The 23,535-nt window shown below is 39.5% G+C and overlaps 1 protein-coding gene and 1 pseudogene across 3 annotated transcripts; both read left to right on the top strand.

The window, feature by feature from the left end:
• LOC138148059 (serine/threonine-protein kinase ICK-like) overlaps positions 1–23,535 on the top strand; it is a 134,227-nt pseudogene that overhangs the window by 34,658 nt on the left and 76,034 nt on the right.
• LOC138147998 (glutathione S-transferase-like) lies at positions 3,611–21,990 on the top strand. Of its 3 annotated transcripts, XR_011164956.1 has the most exons (8): positions 3,611–3,771; positions 6,711–6,815; positions 8,588–8,639; positions 10,958–11,087; positions 11,614–11,755; positions 15,306–15,437; positions 16,393–16,767; positions 21,207–21,990. XR_011164956.1 is itself a non-coding variant. In XM_069070613.1 (7 exons), exons 2-7 carry the CDS (start codon positions 6,729–6,731, stop codon positions 21,327–21,329), a joined length of 666 nt encoding a protein of 221 aa, XP_068926714.1. In that variant the 5' UTR covers positions 3,611–3,771; positions 6,711–6,728; the 3' UTR covers positions 21,330–21,990. The 3 variants fall into 3 exon arrangements, 2 of the variants coding, with proteins under 2 accessions (XP_068926714.1, XP_068926716.1); XM_069070613.1 differs by lacking the exon at positions 16,393–16,767; XM_069070615.1 differs by lacking the exons at positions 16,393–16,767; positions 21,207–21,990 and adding an exon at positions 15,585–16,064 and having other exon boundaries at positions 3,718–3,771.

Here is a 23,535-nt window from a genome sequence, read left to right as displayed (position 1 = left end):
CTGAACTCACATACATACAATTATTATTCCACTTATTGCTCTTAAATTCTGCCCCTTAGGATCAAGGAAAACGAGTCTTTTCTGTCTTCTAAATGACATTTTAAATCCTGGAAGGCAGCTATAGCATGTCCCTCCTGAGCCTCCTCTATTCTAAGCTAACCATCCCCAGCTCCTTTTACTAACCTCGCGTGACACCAGCCCCCCCTCACTGAGAGTGCACTTTGTTCACTACACTTCTCCAATGGACTGTCTTCTGCTCATCTGAGTTCGTCATACTCCCTTACTAGAATGTGAACTCTGAGTGCAGGAACAATTTCCTATGTAAAACTGGCAGCTGTCCTAGTCTCTTGGATAGGTAGTATGTATGTGGAAACCATTTAATCAAGGTTGAACTGAATTTGTTGTTGAAAGAATCTTAGCTAATAGGTTGATATCAAGCTGGACAAAGATTGCCAGAGTGGCAATTGTTGGTTCCAGGTTCAATACATATAGACAAACATATACATTTTAATCATTTACTTGGATGAAGAACAGAGTGGGCATTTTTAAGGTTTACAGATGCAATAAAGTTAGTAAAGATATTTAATGCCTTAAAGAATAAAATCAGGATTCAAAAACTTTCCATAGTTTAGAACAGGACTAAAATTAATATGAAATATACTAAATAGGGACCAAAAGAAAGTCCTACATTTGGATTAAAATAAAAACTAACTACATAAGCAAAAGAAGGGAGAGATGTAACTAGACAGCAAATTCACAAAGACTTGACTTGAGTCCAGTGGGTCACTGCTAAAAAAGAATGCTGTCTTGGGTTTTTAAAAGAAGTATAGTACTCTGGGTGATGGAGGTGATAATCTTTGCCTTGGCCCGAAGCAGGAATTCTTAACCTTTTTTATATCATGGATCCCTTTGGCCATGCAATGAAGCCTATGGACAGACCTCTTCTCAGAATAATGTTTTTAAATAATTGAAGGAATTGCTTAATTTCAGTTAAAGGTTAGTAAAAGTAGAAAAAGATTTTTTTCCCCCACACTCAAGTTCACAGATGTCTTGGAATCTATCCATAGACTCCATTCTGGTCTAGAGAATATATCTCCTCCTGAGCGAAGCACTTGAAAAGAGATATTAATATTTGAGGAAAATCCAGAAGAGGGTGAACAGGACAGTGAATTTTGAAAGTGTACTATGTTGTTGTTCAGTCATGTTTGACTATTCATGACCCAACTATTCATGGGATTTTTGTTTGTTAAAGATACTGGAGTGCTTTGTCATTTCCTTCTCCATTTATATGCAGGCAAAGGTTAAGTGACTTGTCCAGGGTCACACAGCTAGTAAGTGTCTGAGGTCAAATTGGAACTCTGGTATTTCTGACTCTAGGCCCAGTACTCTCATCCACTTCACCACCTAGCTGCCCCATATCACAGAAGGAATCATTTAAAGGAACTGGGGGAGGTCTGCCAAGAGAAGACTTAAAATAAGAATAATTGCCTTTTTCATTTACACATACATACTCCAGCAACATCCATTTCTCAAAATGCTGTTCATGTGACAAAGCCTTGTTCAGATGCTGTCCCCTCTGCAAAGTCATACCAGACCATAGACTTAGACTTGGAAGAGACCTTGGAGATTTTATAGTATAAACCTTTCATTTTAGACTGAGGACCATAAAGTGAGAAGTTAAGTGTTTAAAATTTTCCTCTCCAATGAAAAATTAATGCCTTTCAAGTTTTGGACTCTGATCAATGCATATTAAAAGTGGCAGAGAGGAAAGAAGGCCCAGTTTGAAGATTTGTTTATTCATTTTTGCAATCAACGAAAGAAGGGTCATTATTGCAAAAGCATTTTTTTCCCGATTGCAAAATAAAATTTAACAAAAGAGGCATTGACTGCATTACATTTGGCATGATGTTTTTATCATTTTCTTTTAAAAAAATCATTAACTTGACAAATATGAGCCTTTCTATATGCAAAGAAAAATAGAAAAAGATTGTATATGAAACTATGAATGTTTCCTTGATTCCTTCCTTTCTCCATATACACATAGAAATAGTATATATTGTGTAAGTATATGTGTATGTATATATGTAAAATTTGTTTATATATTATATATTTACATGTGTGTGTACAGTCTTTTATAAACAAAGTCCTTCCACAAGCAAAACACAGGATGATGGTACAGGTATTTTTCCATTAATTTTTGGCTTTCTTTCATTGTTTTGTCCTCATGTAAACTTCTTCCTATGATGTAAATAGAGAAAAGAAATCCAGAGCAAGTTAGGAATTTCAGTTCTTCAGAACTACACAGATGACATGCTTCTTTCCTTTCTTACAGGACAATTTTTCAAGTCAATAAAGCTGATAATGATCACACTCTCCCTCAATCTTCAATAAGCCACTTAGTCCTTTCAACCTTTTCTCTAAAATTTTGGTTTTGACAAATATCTTTTCTACCCTCAGTATTCTCTCTAGAATGTGATCATCCCTTGTAATATGGGACTTTCAAACCTGCACATAGTGACCCAGATGTAGTCCAAGAAATTCAAGTAAAACGTTTAGATATCAAGTGGGGGTAGAACTTCAAACTCCGAGAGGGAAAGAGGAAAACGAACAGAGAGCCTTGATCCTCTGATTTAAATGAGCATAATTTTTAGAGTCTAATGATATTATTGAAAGATTGAAAGTAGGTTTGAAAGAAGCTTAAATCTGCCGCCTTGTGGCCAATGTTTTGCTTTCATTGAGAAAGTTAGAGATGATAGATAGAAATTCGCTGTATTCTTTTTTACTTTTGTCTTTAAAGAATCGAAAATTCATGATTGCAGATTGAATCACAAGGTCTGTATAACGTTTCTGGCTAGGAAGTGAGTAGCTAAGTTAATTTGTTAGAAATTTTGACTTTATTAAATTGTTTCTTCTAAATTACACAATAGTTTCTCCATGTCATTTTTATCCCTACGCAAAAGAATTTGTAAATTGCAGGCTTCCGGGAATTTTGCCAAGGGAAATCATAAGAGATCTCTATTCCTGTGCTGGCCTTAGTTTTGGGGTTCTCCGGGCATGTATACGTGGTGGAAAAAGGAAGGCAGACTGCCATGTGCAGCTCCTTATTTGGATGTGTCTGGAGTCTTGGAAGCTTGACTACCCTAAGTTCTAATAAGAATGGACCTTGGGAGCTTGTTGTAGCAGGTGAACACAGCTACTCCTATACCCTTGACCAAAAATGATACCGCCTCTTCCACCAAGCGCGCAGCTTCGGGAGGGACGCACATGGAGCAGTGAGGGAGGAAGGGGACACCCACCTAGCCAGCCAGATCAGCCGAATCAACCTTAGCGATCAATGGGGTGACAGATGTGGCACCCAGATAGCCCTCACATCCAGCCGCTGCTAGGGGGCGTTCCCTATGAAAAGCCGGCTTTCTTTACGCCTGGGGTGACCCCAAGCAAAAATCAATGCGAAAATCCTAAGGGGCATATCTGTATAGCTTCCTAAAAAACAGTTTTGTTTTGTTTTTGCACCTCTTTGGAAACTTAATAGCAGTGAAATTGCTTTGCAATTGGGAAAGTTTTTTTTTTTTTTCTCCTCCCCATGATACCTTGCAGCTGGGTTGGGCATGCAAAGCAATAGAGTCACTATTGGTAAATTTCGTCCAAAGTCCTCGCCCACTTCACGTAACTTCACGTAAGGCTCGCGTTCTGTGCACCCCCACCTAACTTTCGCCCAGAAGCTGCTCCTCATGGACCCCAGCTCGCGGGACTCTTCCTCAGCAGCGGACGGTGAGAATGTGCAGAACACCCCGGCATCTCCCGGCCTTTCGCTCCCTGCCCATTGCTTTCCCTGCTAACTGGGTCCCGGTATCCCTGTCCTTGCTCCAGAGGGTCTCTGCTTTGCAGCGCAATCCCCTTGCCCTCATTCCACCTTCCCCACCTCGTCTCTCCGAGTTCAGGGCTCAGTTGCAGGTGTAGGGAAACAGGGATCCTAATTTTATTGTGATATTTGACGAGTCCCAAGCTGCCTCGGTCTCTTCTATGAAATAGGTTTTATGACAGGCGCTCAAAGGGCTGTATCTGTAAACTATTTTGAAAAACTGAGGTCCTCTGAAATTTGTCTTGGTGGGGCTGCCTCGGGACAGACGGATTGACCTTTCTTTGGAAAGGAGTCCTGTCTGAACTGCCTGGGAAACGAGTAACTATTTCTTTTGGGAAAGGTCTTTCTAGTCCCAGAGGGCTGGACAACAGTTTCAAAGCTGAAATTGACAGAATAGTCTTAAAGAAACTATTGGAAATAACTGTTAAACTTCCGTAATAGTGAGATAATGAATTAAATATTTAGAATTATGAAAACCCTTTTCTCTTGGAAAAAAAGTGATAGAAGAGCATTCTAGAATCAGAATATTTTGATAACCAGTTACTGTGTGAGTGGGCTATCCCTGTCTTTTGTTTTTTCTTTAAGTAAAAATGGTTCTAATCCAAAAATTCTTGATAGAATATGTTAGAAATGGTAGTTGGTCAGGCTAGGCCAGCTCAACCCAGGAGAACTTAATTAACCTACAGTGTCCGTGAAGAATTGGCCCAAGCACTAACTTATCAGAGCTCTAAGGTTCAACTCCAGAAAGCTGGCCACCAAATGATTGGGACATGAGGAAGAAAAGGGGGCAGGACAATTCATGAAATCCTGTCTACTAATTTGGGGAGTGGAGGGTAAAGATTTGCCAATCTTTTGAACTATTGAAGATATTCTTTCACCTATAGCTAAAAACCACTTTTGTGCTAGGAGCACATGAATTTTCTTATACCCTCTCTTCACCTTTCCTCCACACAGTTTCCTCTTTTTTTTCCTGGGGGGGTGGGAGGTTTAAAACTGAGCCCCAGTGGTTTATTAACTTTCTGCCCTGCCATATTTCCATAAGAAAGGTTATTTTGTAAGTGGACATAAATATTTGGTGTGTACTTAGTTTTCTGATAATCAACTACTTTGCTGACAAACTGTACACATCTTTTAAAAAAATAATTTTAATCCAAAAAAATTTTTGTTTCCTATGGAAATAGTGTTAGAAATAGTGGTTGTGTGCCCTTGGGGTTGTCCACAGAAACTTAATTAATCCATAATCTATCATCTGTAGATATGGGGTCTCTCTGAGCTGATCATTGCCTAGGTGTTCTGTATTAGGGAACAGAAAGTACTTGGGGAAGGGGGTGGTATTGAGGGAGTCATGGGGATTCTCTTGTTAGACTCTCTCTGTACTGTTAATTTTAAATTATGGAATCATAAATAATAAATCATAATAATCCTAAATGGGGAAGAGGGAGTAACAGGGAAAATGGGGAGGGGAACAGTCTGAATTAAGAATTGTGGAAAATGAAATGGGGCAGTTATTTGTCAGCCTTGATTTGGGGTGGAAATAAATTTCCTGGGTTTTTGAATAATGATGGAAAGGGGGCATATCTCATTCTCACTAGGATGTAAATTACTTGTATCCAGGATAATAGTAATAGCTAACAAGTATATAGTGCTTACTATGTGCCAGAGACTTTACAATTATTATCTCATTTGGTCCTCACAACAATACTGGTTTGTGAGTTCTTATCAGCCTAGGAAACTAAATCAGAGTTTGAGTGACTTGCCCAGAAACACTTTAGCTGTTATCTGAGGCTGGATTTGAACTTGGGCTTTTTTGGCTCTTTTTGCCTATCTCTCTCCACTCCATCACCTTTGTTTTCTAACTGCCTCAGAGTGTTCTTTGCATTGACAAGGTACTTAGTCAATATCTGGTGAATTAAATTTACTCAACACCTTAAAGTGGTCATGGGCAGGATGCCTCAAACTTAATTTCTTAATCTGAGGGGAAAAAAAGGAATTGGGCTAGGTCATTTCTTGCTCTTAAAATCTTTAATCTTTCCAGTGCCCACCTAGTCTGTTCTTTCCCTCCATCCTCTTTCCCTCTTGCCCTTATCTTTTTCCCAGTATGTGCCTTTCTTCTATTCTTTTATCATTAACCTCATCCTCTTCTTCTTACTCCTATCCTTGGATAACACTGAATACTTATGATCTTTATTAAAGGTGGTGTTTTTGTTTTTCTTATTTTAAAGTACACCCAGTACCTTACTTTAAAAAGAGATTTCATTAGGAAGCAATAACCTCAGAACCCCAGATAACAGAGGGACACACTGTAAGCAAATATTTTCTGGTTTTTGTTGTTATCTTAAATGGTGCCTCTTTTTTTATCAAGTGGAGAAAATAGTAGGATTAAGATCATGTGTTTAAACCTGGAAAGGACCCTAGATATCACCTAACCCAACTTCCTCATTTTATAGATGAGGTAAATGGAGGCCCAAAGTGACCTACCCTCCCAAGTCCACTCAGAGAGTCAGGGACAGTGGTTTATATCTAGTCCTTCTGCCTTCAAATTCAGTGGTCTTCCTTTTGTACCAGAGTCTTTACAGATAATTAGATTTTTGTCTTGGATAACTTTCTGTTTCATATATATGACTGTCTTTCCACCAACATATTTTTACAGAAATAACCCCTGCCTAACACAGTTGCTTATAATGAACCAATCTTCTATAAAAATGCCTCTTAGCATACAAATCAGATGAAGAGTTCAAATATTTAATTAATCTCCAACTGTATGCACAGGATTATACTTGGAACATGAAATCCAGTCTCATTTATGGGTCACTTATATATACATATATACATTTTTTGTCTTTTTCAGAAAACTCAAAATATCACAATGGCAAATAAACCAGTCCTCCACTACTTTAATGGAAGGGGCAGAATGGAACCCATCAGATGGCTCTTAGCTGCAGCTGGAGTGGAGGTTTGTCTCATTTGGGGTGGGGGGAACTTTCCAAGGAGATTTCATTGTTCTCAAACCTCTTGCACATGTTAGAACCAGCTGTGGCCTATACGTCTCTAGTTATTATCCCAGTCTCTCCCTTTAACCAAGAACTGTCTCCTCCAAAAGTTGACTTGTGCAAACTGATGTGCCTTTTTTTCCAGTACAATCTTACTTTGTAAGTGCTATTTACTTTATAGTTTAAGATATGTTTGATGATTGGTCTGTAGCTATAAGGCACCTCACAGAGTCATTTAATCCAATTCTCACTTCTTATAGATGAGAAAACGAAGGCCCAAGGAAATTAATGAGTTGCTGAAGGCTCTCTGTTTAGTATTTAGAGTTTAATATTTAATTAAGTATTAAGAGAGCTTCCTGTGTGCAAGGAATGAATCAAAATTTAGGAGTGACTCTCAAGACTTTAATTTTCCTTAACTGAACATTAGCTTTCCTGAGCTCCCAAAACTTTACAGTCTAGACCTAAAACAAGGTATTTGTGGTCTGTGGGAAGAACTTGAATCTCATACATTTTGGGGAAGTATGAATATATGCTAATGCTTTTGTGAGCATTTTCACTGGCTTTGTTTAAAATCAAAGATCTAAATAAAGAGGCCATAATGCCTTTAAAAAAAAGAGATGGGGATTTGTTTTGTTTGACTATGAATATTTGTTATAAGAATTTTCTTTTCCTTTTTTCTTGTTTGTTTTTCAGTGGAAGGAAGAGTGAGAGAAAGTCTTACTTAATTTTTAAAATTTTAGATTTAAGAAAAAAAGGGAAAGAAAATCAGGCTCCCTGTGAAGATGAAACTTTAAACCTTTACTGTTAACACAATTGCTAAAATTTACTGCTTAAAACATGGTTTGGGGTTTTTTTTTGCTTGCTAAAAAACCAGCCTCCACATGTTGCAGAGGGCAGAATTTTCTGACATTATTTAATATGTACATTAATATTGCGTTCATCATCATTATCGGTAACTGCCTCCTTTGCTTTCCTGTAGTCCTGGCCCAGGCCTTCAGTGTCTCTGCCAGGTATTTAATGAGTAATTAATAAAGGGTATTTCACAAGCCAGTCAGTAAATTTATAAATGAAGTAGGAGAGGTCCTACAAAAAGGCTTACACTGCAATTACGACAATGGTATAATCCTTACTTCAAGATCTGTTATTTTCCTGAGTGGAAATCACAAGCTTTTACTTGTATATTGTGTTAGTTACAATGAAACCCTTCTGCAGCAGGGCAAACAGGTTTTGAGAATTGCAGTAGCAAAATGTGTAATTCTTCACTTGGTGACCAGCCATAAGGGGATGAGCCATTCAGAGGTTAGCTAGGTGGGGCCTTGGATGACAGCCATCCAGTTTGTCTTTGAGCATGCAACCAAAGCTTTTCTAGCTTAGTGGGATTTGACTAAATTTGCAGGCACCTGAGACACCCAAGATCACTCTCCTCAAGGTGATCAGTTCAAGAGAGTGAACAATCAGCAGGTATTTATTAAGTGCCTATGGCATTCCAGATGCTGTGCTAGGCCTGTGGGGAATGTAAAGACAAGTCCAACCTAGCCTAGCTTCGAAACCCTCAAAGAGCTAGTATTCTATCAGGGGAGACAACTTTCCTAAAATAAACATACAAATATGTAACACATATAAATGACCACTTCTGCATATTCATATATTTTGTAAACACTCAAATACACACACACTCTCCTGAATTGCCCATGACATTTCATAATATCATTTTGTATTTCTGTTTTTGTTTTAGTTTGAGGAACAACTTTTTGAAACAAAAGAACAATTTGAAAAGTTAAAAGCAAGTGAGTATAAAAATGAGTTTGCAACTCTGGAAGACGTCATCCTTCAGTGGAAAGAATGATGCCTTTGGAGTTGGAACATCTGGTTTGAATCCTGGCTCTGCCTGCCACTCACTGTGTGCCTTTGAACAAGTCACTTTACCTTTATGGGTCTCACTGTCTTCTATGAACTGAGAGGTTGGATCAGGTGACTTGTAAGACCCCTTTTGCTCTAAATTCATGATTTTGCCCTTAGTTTTTATTAAGCTGAAGGAAGCCATTAAAAACACTGCCCTAATAAAATTAGAATGGGAAGAACAAGTTTTTAAAAGAAAATACTTTTAACTACAATACAGGATGCCTGATAATATAAATGTGGATTATCTGGTCTGTACCCAATGTAATATACAAATTACTATCAAGGTATGGCTCAAAGTGAGGCTGTTAAGTGGTACCATGGATAGAGATAGGACTTGGAGTCTGGAAAACCTGAATTCAAATTTGGCTGTGTGACCCTGGACAAGTCATTTAACTCTGTTTGCCTCAGTTTTCTCATCTGTAAAATGAGCTGGAGAAGGAAAAAGCAAACCACTTTGCTATCTTAGACAAGAAAACCCCAAATGGGGTCACAAAGAGTAGGAAATGACTAAATAACACCAACATAGCTCAAAATCACGTACAAGCAGACATAAAGTTACTGAAATGCCTCAATCTTTTGCTTTGGTGAACCTGAATAGACGCTGTGCATTTATTCATTGTACATGAATTTATTCATTAAACACCTACTGTATGCTAGGTGCTATGCTAGGTGCTGCAGACACCACATCCAAAATAAAAATTTACTTCTCCCCCTTAAGGAGTTTATGTGTCACTAAGAGAAACAGCATTCAAAGAGATATCTACAGTATAATTTGAGGAGAGACAGGGGGCACATCACCAGGAAACCTGTTTGGTTGTTAGGGCATATTTCAGAAGAATTTTACAAACACCAGAAGTCCTCTCTACTCCCTCTTTCTTAGGGGCCAAGGCTGCCTCTACTCCTAATTACAATTCCCCTAAAAGCTGCAGGTTCTATTATACTGTGCTGCATGAGACATAGGAGGGGTGAGGGAATGGGCACTCCTCTGAGAGGTGGGAGACCTGGATTCTGGTCTTCACTCTGCCACTAAATCACTTTGTGGCCTTTGACATGTTACTTCACTGCTCCAGGGCTCAGTGTCCAGCTCTGTGAAAAGAAATACTGGACAAAGTAATCTCTGAGGGCCTTTCCAGGTGTAATATTTTATGATACTTTGTGTGTCCTTTGTAAACTCTTTGATCTCTTATTGTAAGGTGCTTCTATATACTTGGTTTCTTCATGGTTTACCTAGTTGGGGTGATGGATTTGTATTTATCTACCCACATTTGTTTCCTCTCTAGCAAGATGGCCAGCCTAGAGTAAGAGTGGTGATCTGTGACCAGGAAGGAGTCAGCCAATAAACATTTATTAAACACCTACTACTATATGTGCCAGACACAGTGCTAAGTTCTGAGGATGCAGAGGAAGGCAAGAGGCAGTCTCTGCTCCCAAGGAGCTCCCATTATAATAGAAGCAAGTATATGCAAACAACATACATACAAGATATATACAGGGCAAATTGGAGATGATCAGCAGAGAACAGGCACTAGACTGAACGGGAATCAGGGAAGGCTTCCTGTAGAAGGTGGGATTTTAGTGAAGCACAGTGGTTGGCAGGCTCTGGACATTAGCCAAGGGTCAAATTAGTCAGTAGCTTTAGCTTCATTAACCCAATACTCTAGCCAGTTAATAATATCAACATTAATAACTAGCATTTATATAGCACTTTGAGATTTGCAAAGTGTTTTACAAATATCTCATTCTTCCTTCACAACAGCCATGGGATGTTGGTGCTATTATCATCCCCCATTTACAGATGGAGAAAGTAAGGCCTATAGAAACATGACAGACTTGCCCAACTCACATGGCTAGTAAATGTCTGAGGCTAGATTAGAACTCAGGTCTTCTTCAATCCAGATTCAAGGCTCTATCTACTTTGCTACCTAGCAATTTCTATTAAGTTCCCCATCACAAATCAATGTGATAAATAAAAGTGTGTCTCTCTTCCTCTCCTTACGAACAGAAAGGTCCATGGGTGAGACCAACACTCCTTTTGCTTCTTGGTTCCATGCACAAGGTCTTCCATCCTTCCTTCATTTCCATATTTCCTTTTAATTTTCTTGCTCATTTGCTGCCCCAGGACCTGACAGTACTGTTTTGTAGTGTGTGTCAGTTGCTGGATGCCAAAAGTTTTGACATCTAGGCCTATGCTTTCCTTCCTCAGCTGTCCTGCTGTTCCAACAAGTGCCGATGGTTGAAATCGATGGGATGAAGCTGGTTCAGTGCAGAGCCATTCTCCACTATATTGCTGAGAAATACAATCTACTTGGGAAGGACATAAAGGAGAGAGCAACGTACTGTAACAGCTCTGTTCTTGTCTGGGGGTGACTTGCCTAAGTGGTTGCTAGCCCTGTCCCACACAGTTGTCATCCACAAACAGAATCTTGGTTTTTCTGTATGATATTGGTTTGAGTAACGAGCAAAGCCTAGAGCATCTTCAGGACCAATGTGACCTTTGGTTGTCTGCCTCCTTTTGGTTCTCAGGAGCTTTTTTGTTTTTAGGAATTTAAGGAAGAGGCTTAGAGTTCAAAGAAGCCCAGCCTTCCTTTTGTCACCCTCTAGTTCCTCAGTAGTGGGATCTTCCAACACATGTGGGGAAAAGTCTTTATTTGCTTTTCTTCTTTGTGACAAGACTTTTCAGGGGGGATTAAAAAAAAGAATTCCTTAACTCTAGAAAGCATCTTTGCTTTGAAAGGGTTTAGGCTTATGCAATGAGCAGACTTCCAGGTACTCTTGTTGTGGTTCAAGGATGCTTAGTTGGGGAAGCCAAGGAAAGGAAACATTAACTGAGACACTACATACTTTTTTTTCTTTTTTAAGGATTATCATGTACTCAGAGGGAACAATGGATCTGATGGAGCTTGTAGGAATGTATCATTTCCTAAAAGGAGAAGAGCAGGAGAAAAAACTAACTGAAATCACTAACAAGGCCAAAACCAGATACTTCCCTGTTTATGAAAAGGTAAATTACAGAGGATCGGATGCATTTAGAATGAATAAACCAGGAGAGAGAGAGAGGGAGAGGGAAAGAGACAAAGGCAGAGAGGAGAGCAGGATCTAGGGCATTTCTCTAAATGATGTTTCCCCTGCTCCATGTTTTTTTCTTTTATTTGTAAAACTAACCTCAGGGGAACATATTTTAGTTTGCTAAGGACTCATGGTAGGGCACTGAGAGGCAGTGTGGTATAGGAGATGGCAGCCTGGCCTCAGAGGCAGGAAGACCCAGGTTCATGTTATAGCTCAGATACATGTGGGCTGTGTGTCTTAGTCACTTGAATTCTCAGTGCTTCAGGGTTCTAGTACTATTATTATTATAGCTAGCTAACATTTACATGGAGGCAGCTAGATAACTCAGTGGATACCTCATTAGGCATGGAGTCAAGAAAACCTGAGTTCATATCCAGTCTCAGACAATTACTAGTTGTGATGTTGGTCAAGTCACTTAATCTCTCTTTACCTTAATTCACTGGAGGAGGAAATGGAAAACCGCTCCAATATCTTTGGAAAGAAAACCTCAGTATTGGTGTGATATGGTCCATAGGGTCACAAAGAGCTGAATGTGACTCAACAACAAAAATTATATAATAGCCATAGCAGTCACTGTGCTAAGTACTTTACAGTTATTTCATTTTGCTCTTTACAACAACTTATCCCCATTTTACAGAAGAGGAAACTTGGATATACAGAGAATTAAGGACTTCCCTAAAGTCACACAGCCAATAGGTATATGAGGATGGATTTGAACTCAGGTCTTCCTGACTCCAGGCCTAGCTGCCTCTAATTATCTAAGACTATTAATTGCAGAGAAAGTTATTGGTAAGGGAAGTTCTTTACTAGGATCTCCCTAACACCAGAAATTGTGAATCTTGTCCAAAAGGAACAAGAACAGAAAGATGAAACACAGTTACAAAAACAGCATCCTCCTGCCTCACTCACTTATTACCTGGGTTTCTTTGAGTAAGTCAGTTAATCTCTGTGGGCTCAATTTCCTCATCTGTAAAACAAAGAGTTTGCATCAGATAGCCTCTGAGGACACCACCCACTCTAAATTCATAATCTGAAGATGTTCTGTCCCAGACCATCATTAACTTTGCTTCTAACTGTGACCATACTGGCTTCTGGTAGGTTAGTGTCTCCAAAGAAGGAGCCCTGGAAACATTATGGACTATGTGACCAAGAAGCTTTCTACTGGGGCAGGTGATATGCCCTCAGCTGAAGGGGGTCCTCTGGCACAAAGCTGCCAAGATGGGTGGGGGGGAGCAAGAAGAATTAGGAGAAAACACCCACTATCAAATGAGATAACATTTCTTTTTTTTTATTTTTTAATTAGTTTGTTTCCTTTTAGTTTACAGGATTCAATTCCACAATTCCTTGAGTTTCACATTTTGTCCCCCTCCTTCCCCTCTCCCCCCATGGCAGCTTATAGTCAAGTATAGGATCTGTAAATACTTACACATTATACATTAGTCAGGTTATAAAGACGGATTGTATCAGATGGAATGAAAAATGGTAAAGAGGACATAAAACCAAACAAGAGAAGAAAAAAAGATCAGGTATCTTGCTTCCACCTGGATATAAACTCAGTTCTTTCTAGTTCTTTCTCTGGATACACATATTTCTCTCCATCATGAGTCTTTTGGGATTGACTTATATCACTGCATTACTAAGAAGAGTCCAGTCTATCAAAGTTGGTCATCACACATACGTTGTGTCTGTAATTATGTACAAATTTCTCCTGGTTCTACTCTTGAGATAACATTTCTTAAGCACTTAGTCAACAATGCCTGTACTAAACATTGTACTGTAACCTGTATTATGGTACAGGGGTGGGCAACCTGCAGCCTAGGGGCCCCAACACTGGACTGGTATGTAGAAGGTACTTCATGAATGTTTGTTCCCTTCCCCTTCTCTGGCAGCATTGCAGCTGGCAGTCTACAATTTTAAAAATTCTTTTTTTTTTTGGAAGGGTAGGGCAGGGCAATTGGAGTTAAGTGACTTGTCCAAGGTCACTCAGCTAGTAAGTGTTAAGTGAGACAGAATTTGAACTCAGATCCTCCTGACTGCAGGGCTAGTGCTCTATTCACTGTGCCACTTAGCCACACCAATTTTACCTAATTCTTATTAACCCTGGACTATGTTCCATTGTTTCCATACTATAAAAAACTGAACATTCTGTCATTGCCCTTTAATTTTAGTACCTTGGGTCAAGATTCTGATCACCTCACGCTAATTAAAACTCCACAGTAAAGTAGAATAGGAAGAGAGAGTCTTTTTGTTTTTTCCTTAGTTCTTTCTGTTATATATTTCCCTTTTCCTGTCACCTGTCTCATTATCTCGCCTTCTTTATCAGAACTGATTAGGAACACAAATACTTTAAACAAAAGAAAGGAAATGAAAAAAATACAAGTTGTAGAGAAGGCCTGGTACTCAGGATTTGACAAAATTATTCTTACTGTCCTCTGGAAGTTCCTGATTCTAGGAATGGCCCATAACCATAAACTATAATAATGCCCTGTAGGAGCATAGCATTGGCACAGAGTGTCCCACACTAACCAAAATTCAGATGCTTATACTTGGTTGGAGACATTATCGGGCACATCCCTTCCTTGGATGACTGCTCTTCGCCTCTTTCTTTATTGTGATCAGCTGTATAATAGATGGGCTTAAAAAAGTTAAAAATAATATTCGAAGTAAGCAATCTAGGCTTAGAAAGCCAAGGGGTCATTCTAATGGGGAATCCATCTGCTTTGGCCACTGACTCCCTTCCTTAGTCCTTTATAATACTTAGCCTTGTAAGCTGGCCAAACTTCATGAAAATGGAAGGGCAGGGAGGAGAGTTGGAAAAGGCACCCCCCCCCCTACACTGAAGTCAGTTAATTTTCTCTGCCTCAGAAAATCTTAGAAAATTTCTACCCTAAGCCTGACTATCATGGATACTGCATTTGGGGACCAACTTTAGGGTCCATACCAGTCACCTGAAGTCCCTCTACACTAATCTTCTTTCCCTTGTGAAAAAAACATGTTTTTTGGATAAACTGATTTCCAAAGAAGTGGCATTATAGAGTGGAAGGAGCACTAGGTAAAGTCAGAAGATACAGGTTCAGATCATGCCTCTGTGACTACCTGTGTGAGTCACTGAACCACTTTGGGTCTTACCTTCCTCATCTGTGAAATGAGAGGGTTGTACTGGCTCTAAATCAATGAATCTGTGGATTTACAATATATGCATACATCCCTTTAAACACAGGACATGTGAGAGGAGAAAAAGACTGGAATTTAGTGGTGTGACCTCATTTTGAATTGGAATTGATAATTAATCAAGCTTTCCTTCTCACTCCCTCTTCTAGCTCCTTCATGATGTATATATAGGGATTCCAGCTTGACTTTCCATCAGCTAGACATTGGACAGTCTCACCCATTCCTATATATTCTGCTGCTAGAGTCAATCCATCACTCCTGTGTCTGAGAAGTAACAAGCATCCTTACCATTCCCCTGTGCTTATGTCATTCAGGTTTTAAAGACTCATGGACAAAACTTTCTTGTGGGTAACCAGATGAGCATGGCAGATGTGCAGTTGATTGAAGCTATTTTAATGGTGGAAGAGACTGTCCCTGATGCCCTCTCTGGATTTCCTTTCCTCCAGGTAATTACAGTGTGAAGTTTGAAATTGACCAAGGACTTCTTCCTTAAATATTGGATGATCAGTTGACTTTCAATTTTAAATCTAGTCAGTAAGATTATCATTAAGAGCATTCAGATTCAAGAACTGATTCTGCATCTTACTACCTAGGTGACTATGGATAAATCACCTCACTACTCTGGGCTTCAGATTCCTCATCTAAAAATGGATGGTTGGCTTGCTGTGATGGCGCAGGCCTGTAAAGCCAGTGACCTGGGAGACGGGTTGTTGGATCTCAGTTCTGGAGTTCTGGGGTAGACAATGCAGATGGGCCATTTATTCACACTAAGCTAGGAGTGAACAGGGTGGTTGGGGTGGGGCACAAAGTGGAATAGGTAATTGGCCATGAGTACTCCCTGCATTTCCAGGCTATATGGAAGACTCCATCTTTAAATATAAAATGAATTGAGCAGTTGAAATAAATGGCCTTTCATTTACTCCAAGATCTCTTCCAACTTCAAATCTATAGTCCTAAGAAGTCAGAAGAATGAGGGCTCCATTCCTACCACATGAAGAGCCTGGTCATGGAGGTCTCAGTGCTCCTAGGAAATTTGGGTGCTGATTTATGAGGAAGTTTCCACATTATGAGTTCTTACCCAGGATAAAGTTACAGGTCTGGACAGAAAGGGGGGAAAAAAAAAAAAAAAAAAAAAAATTATATATATATGTGTGTGTGTGTGTGTGTGTGTGTGTGTATACATACACATATGTATATGGATATATACATATATATTCACATACACACATGTATGTGTATATATAATATATACTCACATACACATGTATGTATATGTACAAACACATATATTGTATAGATTAAAGTAAGGATAGAGAACAATTGAGAATTGAATTCCCAATACTTCTACATGGTAAGATTATTTATACTTAAAAATGATATTATCTCTACTTTTCTCCCTAGCTGCCTCCTTGTTGAAAATTGTCCCAAGGAAATGTTCCTGAAACATAAATTTATCAGTCTCTTCTGTACAAGCTGAAGAATAGGAGAAAATAGGAAAGAGTCAGTTCTTAAGATATTGAGGAGTTTCTCTTTTTCTAAATCTAGAAGGGCTCAAATTTAAAACTGATGTCTAAATACAGACTAGTTCTGGCCACCCCTGATACCATACCTCTGCTGTGGTTGTGGATCATGTGGGGAGAGAGCAGCTTGGACTCTTCTTAGTATAAGCATCTGGTTCAATTTTATTTGCCACTTAACCCACCTAAGGATTGTGTCAGGGTTCCTGGCAAGCCCAGCTCAACTTGGGTCACCATTTCACCATTCCTCACTCTCCAGGTACGTAAAGATATCTAGGTCCTCATTCTTTTCCCCACCCTGTCCATTTGTCTCAATGCCTGGCCGGATCCAATTTTCCCCTCAAGACTCTTAAAGTCAAATTCTTTTACAAAAAGGCAGTTTCTAGTCAATCCCATGATTCTCTTGATTGATCTGAAAATGTCAAACCACTCTAGTATCTTTACCAAGAAAACGCCAAATGGGGTTTTGAAAAGTTGGACACAACTGAACAACAAATCTGTTCCTCCAGATTATTCCCTGTAAATAAGCAGAGATTGCTGTAAATTGTAGGTATTGTATCAAATTGAACCCAAATATTTTCTTTATCTAATCTCTATTATGACAACTACTCTCTCAAGCCCTCTGTAAACATGATCCCCAAAGCATGAGGACCTCCAGCTTTCTGGTCTTCTCTCCTCCAATGAGGCACCATGCACTGTATAATTTGGCTTGGGTCACATTGTGTTTACTGATCATTCATGTGTAAACAAATGCAGATAGCTTATCAGGTGTTATACAATAAAGACAGGGTTTTTTAGTGCCTTTTCATTCAGGATTTATGATTTTCACTGATTTAGGGAATCCTGCAGTGGAAAATTCTAATAGCAATGTAGATCTTAGAGCACAGACATTCAAACGTTTCGATGGGAGGACCCCTTTACACTCTTAAAAATGATTGAGGCCCCTTGCCCCCCACTCACCCCAAGAGTTTCTGTGTTTTGGGGTTATATCTATTGATATTTACCTCATTAGAAATTAAAATGTATTATCAAGAAAATAGATTTTAACTTTGCAGACCCCTGAAATAGTCTGGGACAACCTTAGGGTTTCTGGACCACACTTGAAAAATCATTGCTTTAAATAGTCACTTGGGCCCTAGAGAGGTTAAATGACTTTGCCTTGGTCCTACAGCCAGTATGGGTCAGAAGCAGAACTTACATTTGGTTTCCTTGACTCCTTGGGGTGGCCTAATTATCCACTATGACAAGCTGTTCCTTGTCATATGTGTTAAATATATATGTGCATATGTATATACATGTATACAGAGACACATATTATATTTTATTATAAATATATGTAACATATTTATGTGTGTATACCCCCCCACACACGCACAGTTATAAATCCAGCAGGTAGAGTAAAATCTTATTAATTTTGATTCCATTAATGTCAAATTTTCATATATTTACTCAGAAGCTTGCCCTTTTAACCGTATGTGTGGGGCAGCTAAGTGGCAGAGTGGATAAAATGCCAGGCCTGGAGTCAGAAAAATCTGAGTTCAAATCCAGCCTCAGACATTTACCAACTGTGTGACCCTGGACAAGTCACTTAATCCATTTGCCTCAGTTTCTTCATCTGTAAAATGGGAATAATAATAGCACCTACCTCCCAGGGTTGTTGTGGCGGTCAAATGAGAAAATATTCATAAATTGGTTGGCACAAAGGAGGCACTATATAAATATCAGCTATTATTATTGATTATTATAATGGAGGAAGAAAAAAGGTTTACTTGGCAAATTCAGGCCAAGGAAAGGAAATTCATGTTGAAAGACAGTTGCCTGTGCTGTTTAAGCAGATTGTCCCCAAATGCTTTCAAGTGGTGCATAGTTAGTTATAAGGTGCTTCTGTAACTATAAATCATGTTCTTGTGAATTCCTTTAAGCCTCTTCCACTCGGGTAGTGTCCACTCTGTTTGACTGCTGTACTTGTATACACATAATCTTGCTGGTGGGATAGGATGCCCTAAAAGTATGTGCATGTAGCTCTGGCGTTTCATCAAACAGGAAGTGGGGTTCAGTGGCTGCACTGACCAGTTGTGGATGTGGGAGGGATCTGAGTGTGAATCCTGCCTCTGATGCTCCCTAGCTCTGTGTCCGGGCAAGGCACATAAATCCTCAGTCAATCCATCTTTCCTTTGTTCTAAGAAAAGCAAAAGACAATCCTTGCTCTCAAGAGGCTTACAGTCTAACAGGAGAAACAACATAACAGACAGATTGTGTACATGTCAGCTATGTACAGGATAAATTGGAGATCATCAGCAGAGGGCACAGTGGACAGATCACTAGGTCTGGAGTCAGGAAATGCTGAGTTCAAATGGGGCCTGAGACTTTTACTATCAATGTATGACCCTGGGCAAGTCACTTAACTTGTTTGTTAATAGTTTCCTCAACCATGAAGTGTGTCTGATTTGGGATTTCTTTGGCTTAGAGATCTCTTACCGAGGTAACTACTTAAATCAACAACACCCATCAGCAAGTGTAGGGTAACTTATGATCTTGAAGTGTTGCCTAAGGCATGGAGAGCTTAAGTGAATTTGTCCAGGGTAACCCAGCAGTAGGTATCAGATGTAAAACTTGAACCCAGGTCCTTCTGACTGCGTGACTGGCTCTCTCTTAATGACTCCTTCCAGGTGCAGGTAGAGAGGAAAGGTGTCTCTTTCTGGCCCTAGAGATATACAGGCTTATGGGGCGAAACTCAGCACCTGTGGCACTGAGAATCTCTCCTTCCTCATTATAACTATCCCCCCAATAAACCCTGACCCCCAAAGAAAAGAAAAGAAAGTCACATTTTTGCATCTAGTCAAACTTTGGTAATTTAGGATTAATTTGGAAAAGGGAAGACCAGTATGAATTTTTAACAGCTGACAATTATATAGTGTTTCAAGATTATAAGAGCATTGTTCATACATTATGTCATTTGATGCTCAAACAACCTGATACAAAGGAGCTACAGGTATAATTATCCCCACTTCACAGATGAATAAACTGAAGCTCAGAGTTTATGTAACATTTACACTGACTGTCCTGCATGTCTGGAATTCTCTCCTTCCTTATCTCTGCCTCCTGGCTTCCCTGGTTTCCTTTTCAAACCCATGTAAAATCCCACTTTTGACAAGAAGCCTTTCCTGATCTGCTAGGTGGTGTAATGGATAGAGGGCCAAATCTGAAGTCAGGAAGGATTTGTGACCTGACCCTGTTGGACATTTTCTTGGCAAAGATACTGGAGTCGTTTTCCATTTTCTTCTCCTTCCATTTCCTTTCTCATTTTACAGATTAGGAAACTGAGGCAAATAGGATGAAATGATTTCCCCAGGGTCACACAACTAGAAATGTCAAAGTTTAAAACCTGGAGAAGCTGATTTTATTTTTAACTATAGTTGGCACTCACTTACTGACATTTTCATGTACTTGACTCAATTGAATAGAGGAGAATAAGCAGAGTGGTATAGAAGATGGATGTTTATAGTCAATCAATAAACATTTATTAATTGCTTACTGCATGCCAGTCACTGTGCAAAGCACTGGGGATCCAACAAGAGACAAAAGACAGAACCTGAGCTCAAAGAGCTAAGTGTCTCTTAGAAACACAAACATAATTGATACCAAAATTTGGGTATCAAAGGAAGTTTATTGAGGTGAAATTCAGAGGAATTGAACACCTCTGACCACAAGGGAACTCCACCCTTCTTTTGGAAGGGAGCTGTTGAATACAAAAGGGAGAAGAACTTTATACTGTTAGTTCAGAAACTTCCCTTCAGAGGACAGATTGATCCATTTTCTTTAGGGTTTCAATTTCCCCCGTGTGCCCATTACACATTACTCTCAAGCATAGTCCCTTCCCTTTGTCATACATTATCATGAATTCCATGTTCCATGAGTGAGGCTCTAATTCTATTCATCTGTTGGACAATATGCATGAGGTTTATTAAGCAAGCACAGTAGTAATTTTGGAATAGTAGGTCTTTGACCTCTACCGGTTTAAACTAGATCAGTCCTTCTCCTGGTCTGAAGGTCTCTCGGATTGCCTTGTGATTGGTTGGGTCCACCTGCTGTCTGCTAACTTACTTTTATAAATAATTTTTAGCGATTTTATGAAAACAACTTTTTGCTGTCTCTCACAAGTCTTTGTACCCTGTGTAGCTTGCATCTACCCACTGCTGATTATCTCCTGTATATAGCTCATTTGTACACAATTTGTCTCTGTGGTGTTTTTCACCCATTAGAATGTAAGCCTCTTTAAAGCAAGGATTGTCTTTTGTTTTTCTTAGAACAAAGGAGAGATTGATTGAGTGATGATTTGTGTGACTTGCCTGGGGACAACATGCAAAGAAATATATACCAAATAATCTATATACAGAACAAATAGGAAATAATAAGCAGAGGGAATAATTGATAGAGGGAGGGCCCTACAATGAAGAGGGCTTGAATCACAAGCCTTAATCTTGGCTCCACAATTTATTAGCTGTTTAACCTTGGACAAGTCATTTAACTGATTTTACTTTGCTCCATTAAACATAGGCTTTGATTATTCACTAAGACCATCTTTAGTTTCAATATTAATACCCCTGGATTTGGGGGGTTATCACCATTGTCATTTGGACTTTGCGTCATGAGGTTTTTTGCATCAACTGACTTCCCTTTCAACCTTTTTTCCTCTAGGAATTTAAAACTCGAATGAGCAGTATCCCCACAATTAAGAAATTCCTGGCCCCTGGCAGCAAGAGAAAGCCTGCACCCGATGACAAGTATGCAGAAAAAGTTATAAACATCTTCTCTTCATAAAAGAGCAAATTCACCCATGGAGAGAGAGATTCAGTGCATGACTACTCTGTGATTCTAGGCCCCTTAATGTCAGACTCCAGTCATGCCAGTGCTCTGTGAGCCTTCTCTAGGTACAGCCCATGGTAGCTTTTCAGAAAAGCCTAAGAAAACCAAGAAGGGCATAGGAGGCAAGGAAAGGACCTTCTCTCTATTCTAAATCTCCTCTTTGCTCAGTCTTTCCAAACTTGGAGCCCACAACTGAAGCGCTGATCTCTTGATTTCTTCCCTTCTGGGTTTCTCCACCTTCTCTAAACCCTCTCAGGTTTCTGTGGTTCACTCTCTAAGCTTCAGGGATATACATGTCCTAAGCCTAACCCTCCCCATCTGTTCCCTGACCTGAGGGAGACCTCCACCAGCTCTGGGCCTCTTCACCCTCCAGAAGTGACCTCAGGAGGGAGGCCTTAGTTAAACTGCTCCAGCACCTAGGACAAAGAGTGCTTGCAGAATTCTGCACCATGCTTTTTGTGCTGAACATAGCATTTGAAGTTGGATTAATCTAATTGTTGGAGCCCAATAAACAGCAAAATGTTAGTTAATGCTCCTGACCTAAGTTTCAGTTACTACTGTTCTGTGACAACAAATGAAACAGATATGCATCAAATAAAGGCTTTCTATGCCCAGATCTGTGGTTTATGTTCTAATTTTTGCCGTTAGAACTGAAAATGGGCAGCCAGTCTGTGTTTATTGGTTTAGGATGGATACAATGAATGTACTTGGACTAAATCCTTCAGAAGGTGGCATTGTTTTCTTGGGGGGGGGGAGTAATATTTGGGAACACATGCATAATGATCCTGTCTCTTCCCAAAGCTATGTTGATAATTTTTCTTTCAGTTTCAAGCATCTCAAAATTTCTCTAAGTTCTAGATAATAGTTCTTGAAGAATTTCCCCCTTATCAAGATGCTTTGTGTGTAGGTATGAGTATGTGCATTTCAGGATAGGGATATAGTTGGTCTCCATCATGCCTGTCTCCCAAGGCTGAAATTTATAAGAAAATGAGACCGTTCTTTGACACAGAACATAATTACCGAAAACAAACAAAACAGAAGCTAGTTGGAGGAAAAAAATCAGCCCAGACTTGAAGGTATATTTGCTAGAAGAGAAGTCAACCAGGAAAGGAACCCGTAAGTGTATACCATCATGTGGTTGAAGCCCATGTCGTTCCCATGTGTTGCTACTTTCATCCAGTCTAGTAACCACTTAACTAGTTGAGAGGAATAGCCAAGAAGAATATTTTGGTCTAGCAATATGTAATAATGGATGAAACACAAAATTTGGAATCAGGAAGACTTGGGTCTGGTTTCTGACACTCGGAAAGTGTGTGATCCCAGGGCAAGTCACTTAACATCTCTGAGCTTCATTTTCTTCCTCTGTAAAATGGGAGCCGGGATATTGCATAGGAATCAATCCAATTCCTATAGTAGCCCACCAACCCCAGAAATCTTCTAAACTCCCTTTTTGATCTCAGGAGCAACATCTGAAGAATGCTTGTAACCCATTCTGGGTCTAATCTTTTCTACCCTTCACTAATTAGATGTCCTAAATGTTTCACTTCTCTTTCTACAAATTGCAACTTATTTCAGGATACTCTGAGCCCTTCCTGTCCTAAGTAATTTAGAAGTCTGATTGAAGCTTCACTAACATCCTCTCTCTTTTGCCCAGTGACCAAAAAGTCATCCACATATTGTAACACCTGAGTGCCAGCAGGGGCCTCAAATCCCTCTAGGATTCCTTCTAATATTTGGCCAAATATATTTGGGTATTCTGTGTATCCCTGGGGGAGGACATACCATCGGTATTGTTGTTTTCTCCCCATTTTGGGGCCCTCCCATTCAAAGGCAAAGATGTCCCTACTGCCAGGATCCAAAGGACAGGCCCAAAATGCATCTTTAAAGTCTATTACACTAAACCATTTTCTTCTTTCATTAATTCTTCCCACTGGGGGTCAGGGACCACTGGGTGAGATGGCAGAACAATTTTAACAATCTCCCTAATTTCTTGCACCAATTGGTAAGTCCCATCTCCTTTTCAGACGGGCAAAATAGGAGTATTGAAGGGGAAAATGCAAGATTCAAGAAGACCCCCTTCAATAGTCCCTGGATTACCAATTGGAGCCCCCTCCTTCCTTCAAAAGATATGGGGTATTGTCTTACTCTCACCACTGTAGTT

The sequence above is a fragment of the Petaurus breviceps genome, unplaced genomic scaffold, assembly GCF_028583685.1.
Source record: "Petaurus breviceps papuanus isolate PSGF00001 unplaced genomic scaffold, PetGlider_PUasm1.0 90822, whole genome shotgun sequence".
Lineage (NCBI taxonomy): Eukaryota > Metazoa > Chordata > Mammalia > Diprotodontia > Petauridae > Petaurus > Petaurus breviceps.
The sequence above is the reverse complement of the archived record's forward strand: the minus strand, read 5'-3'. Positions and strand labels throughout refer to the sequence as shown.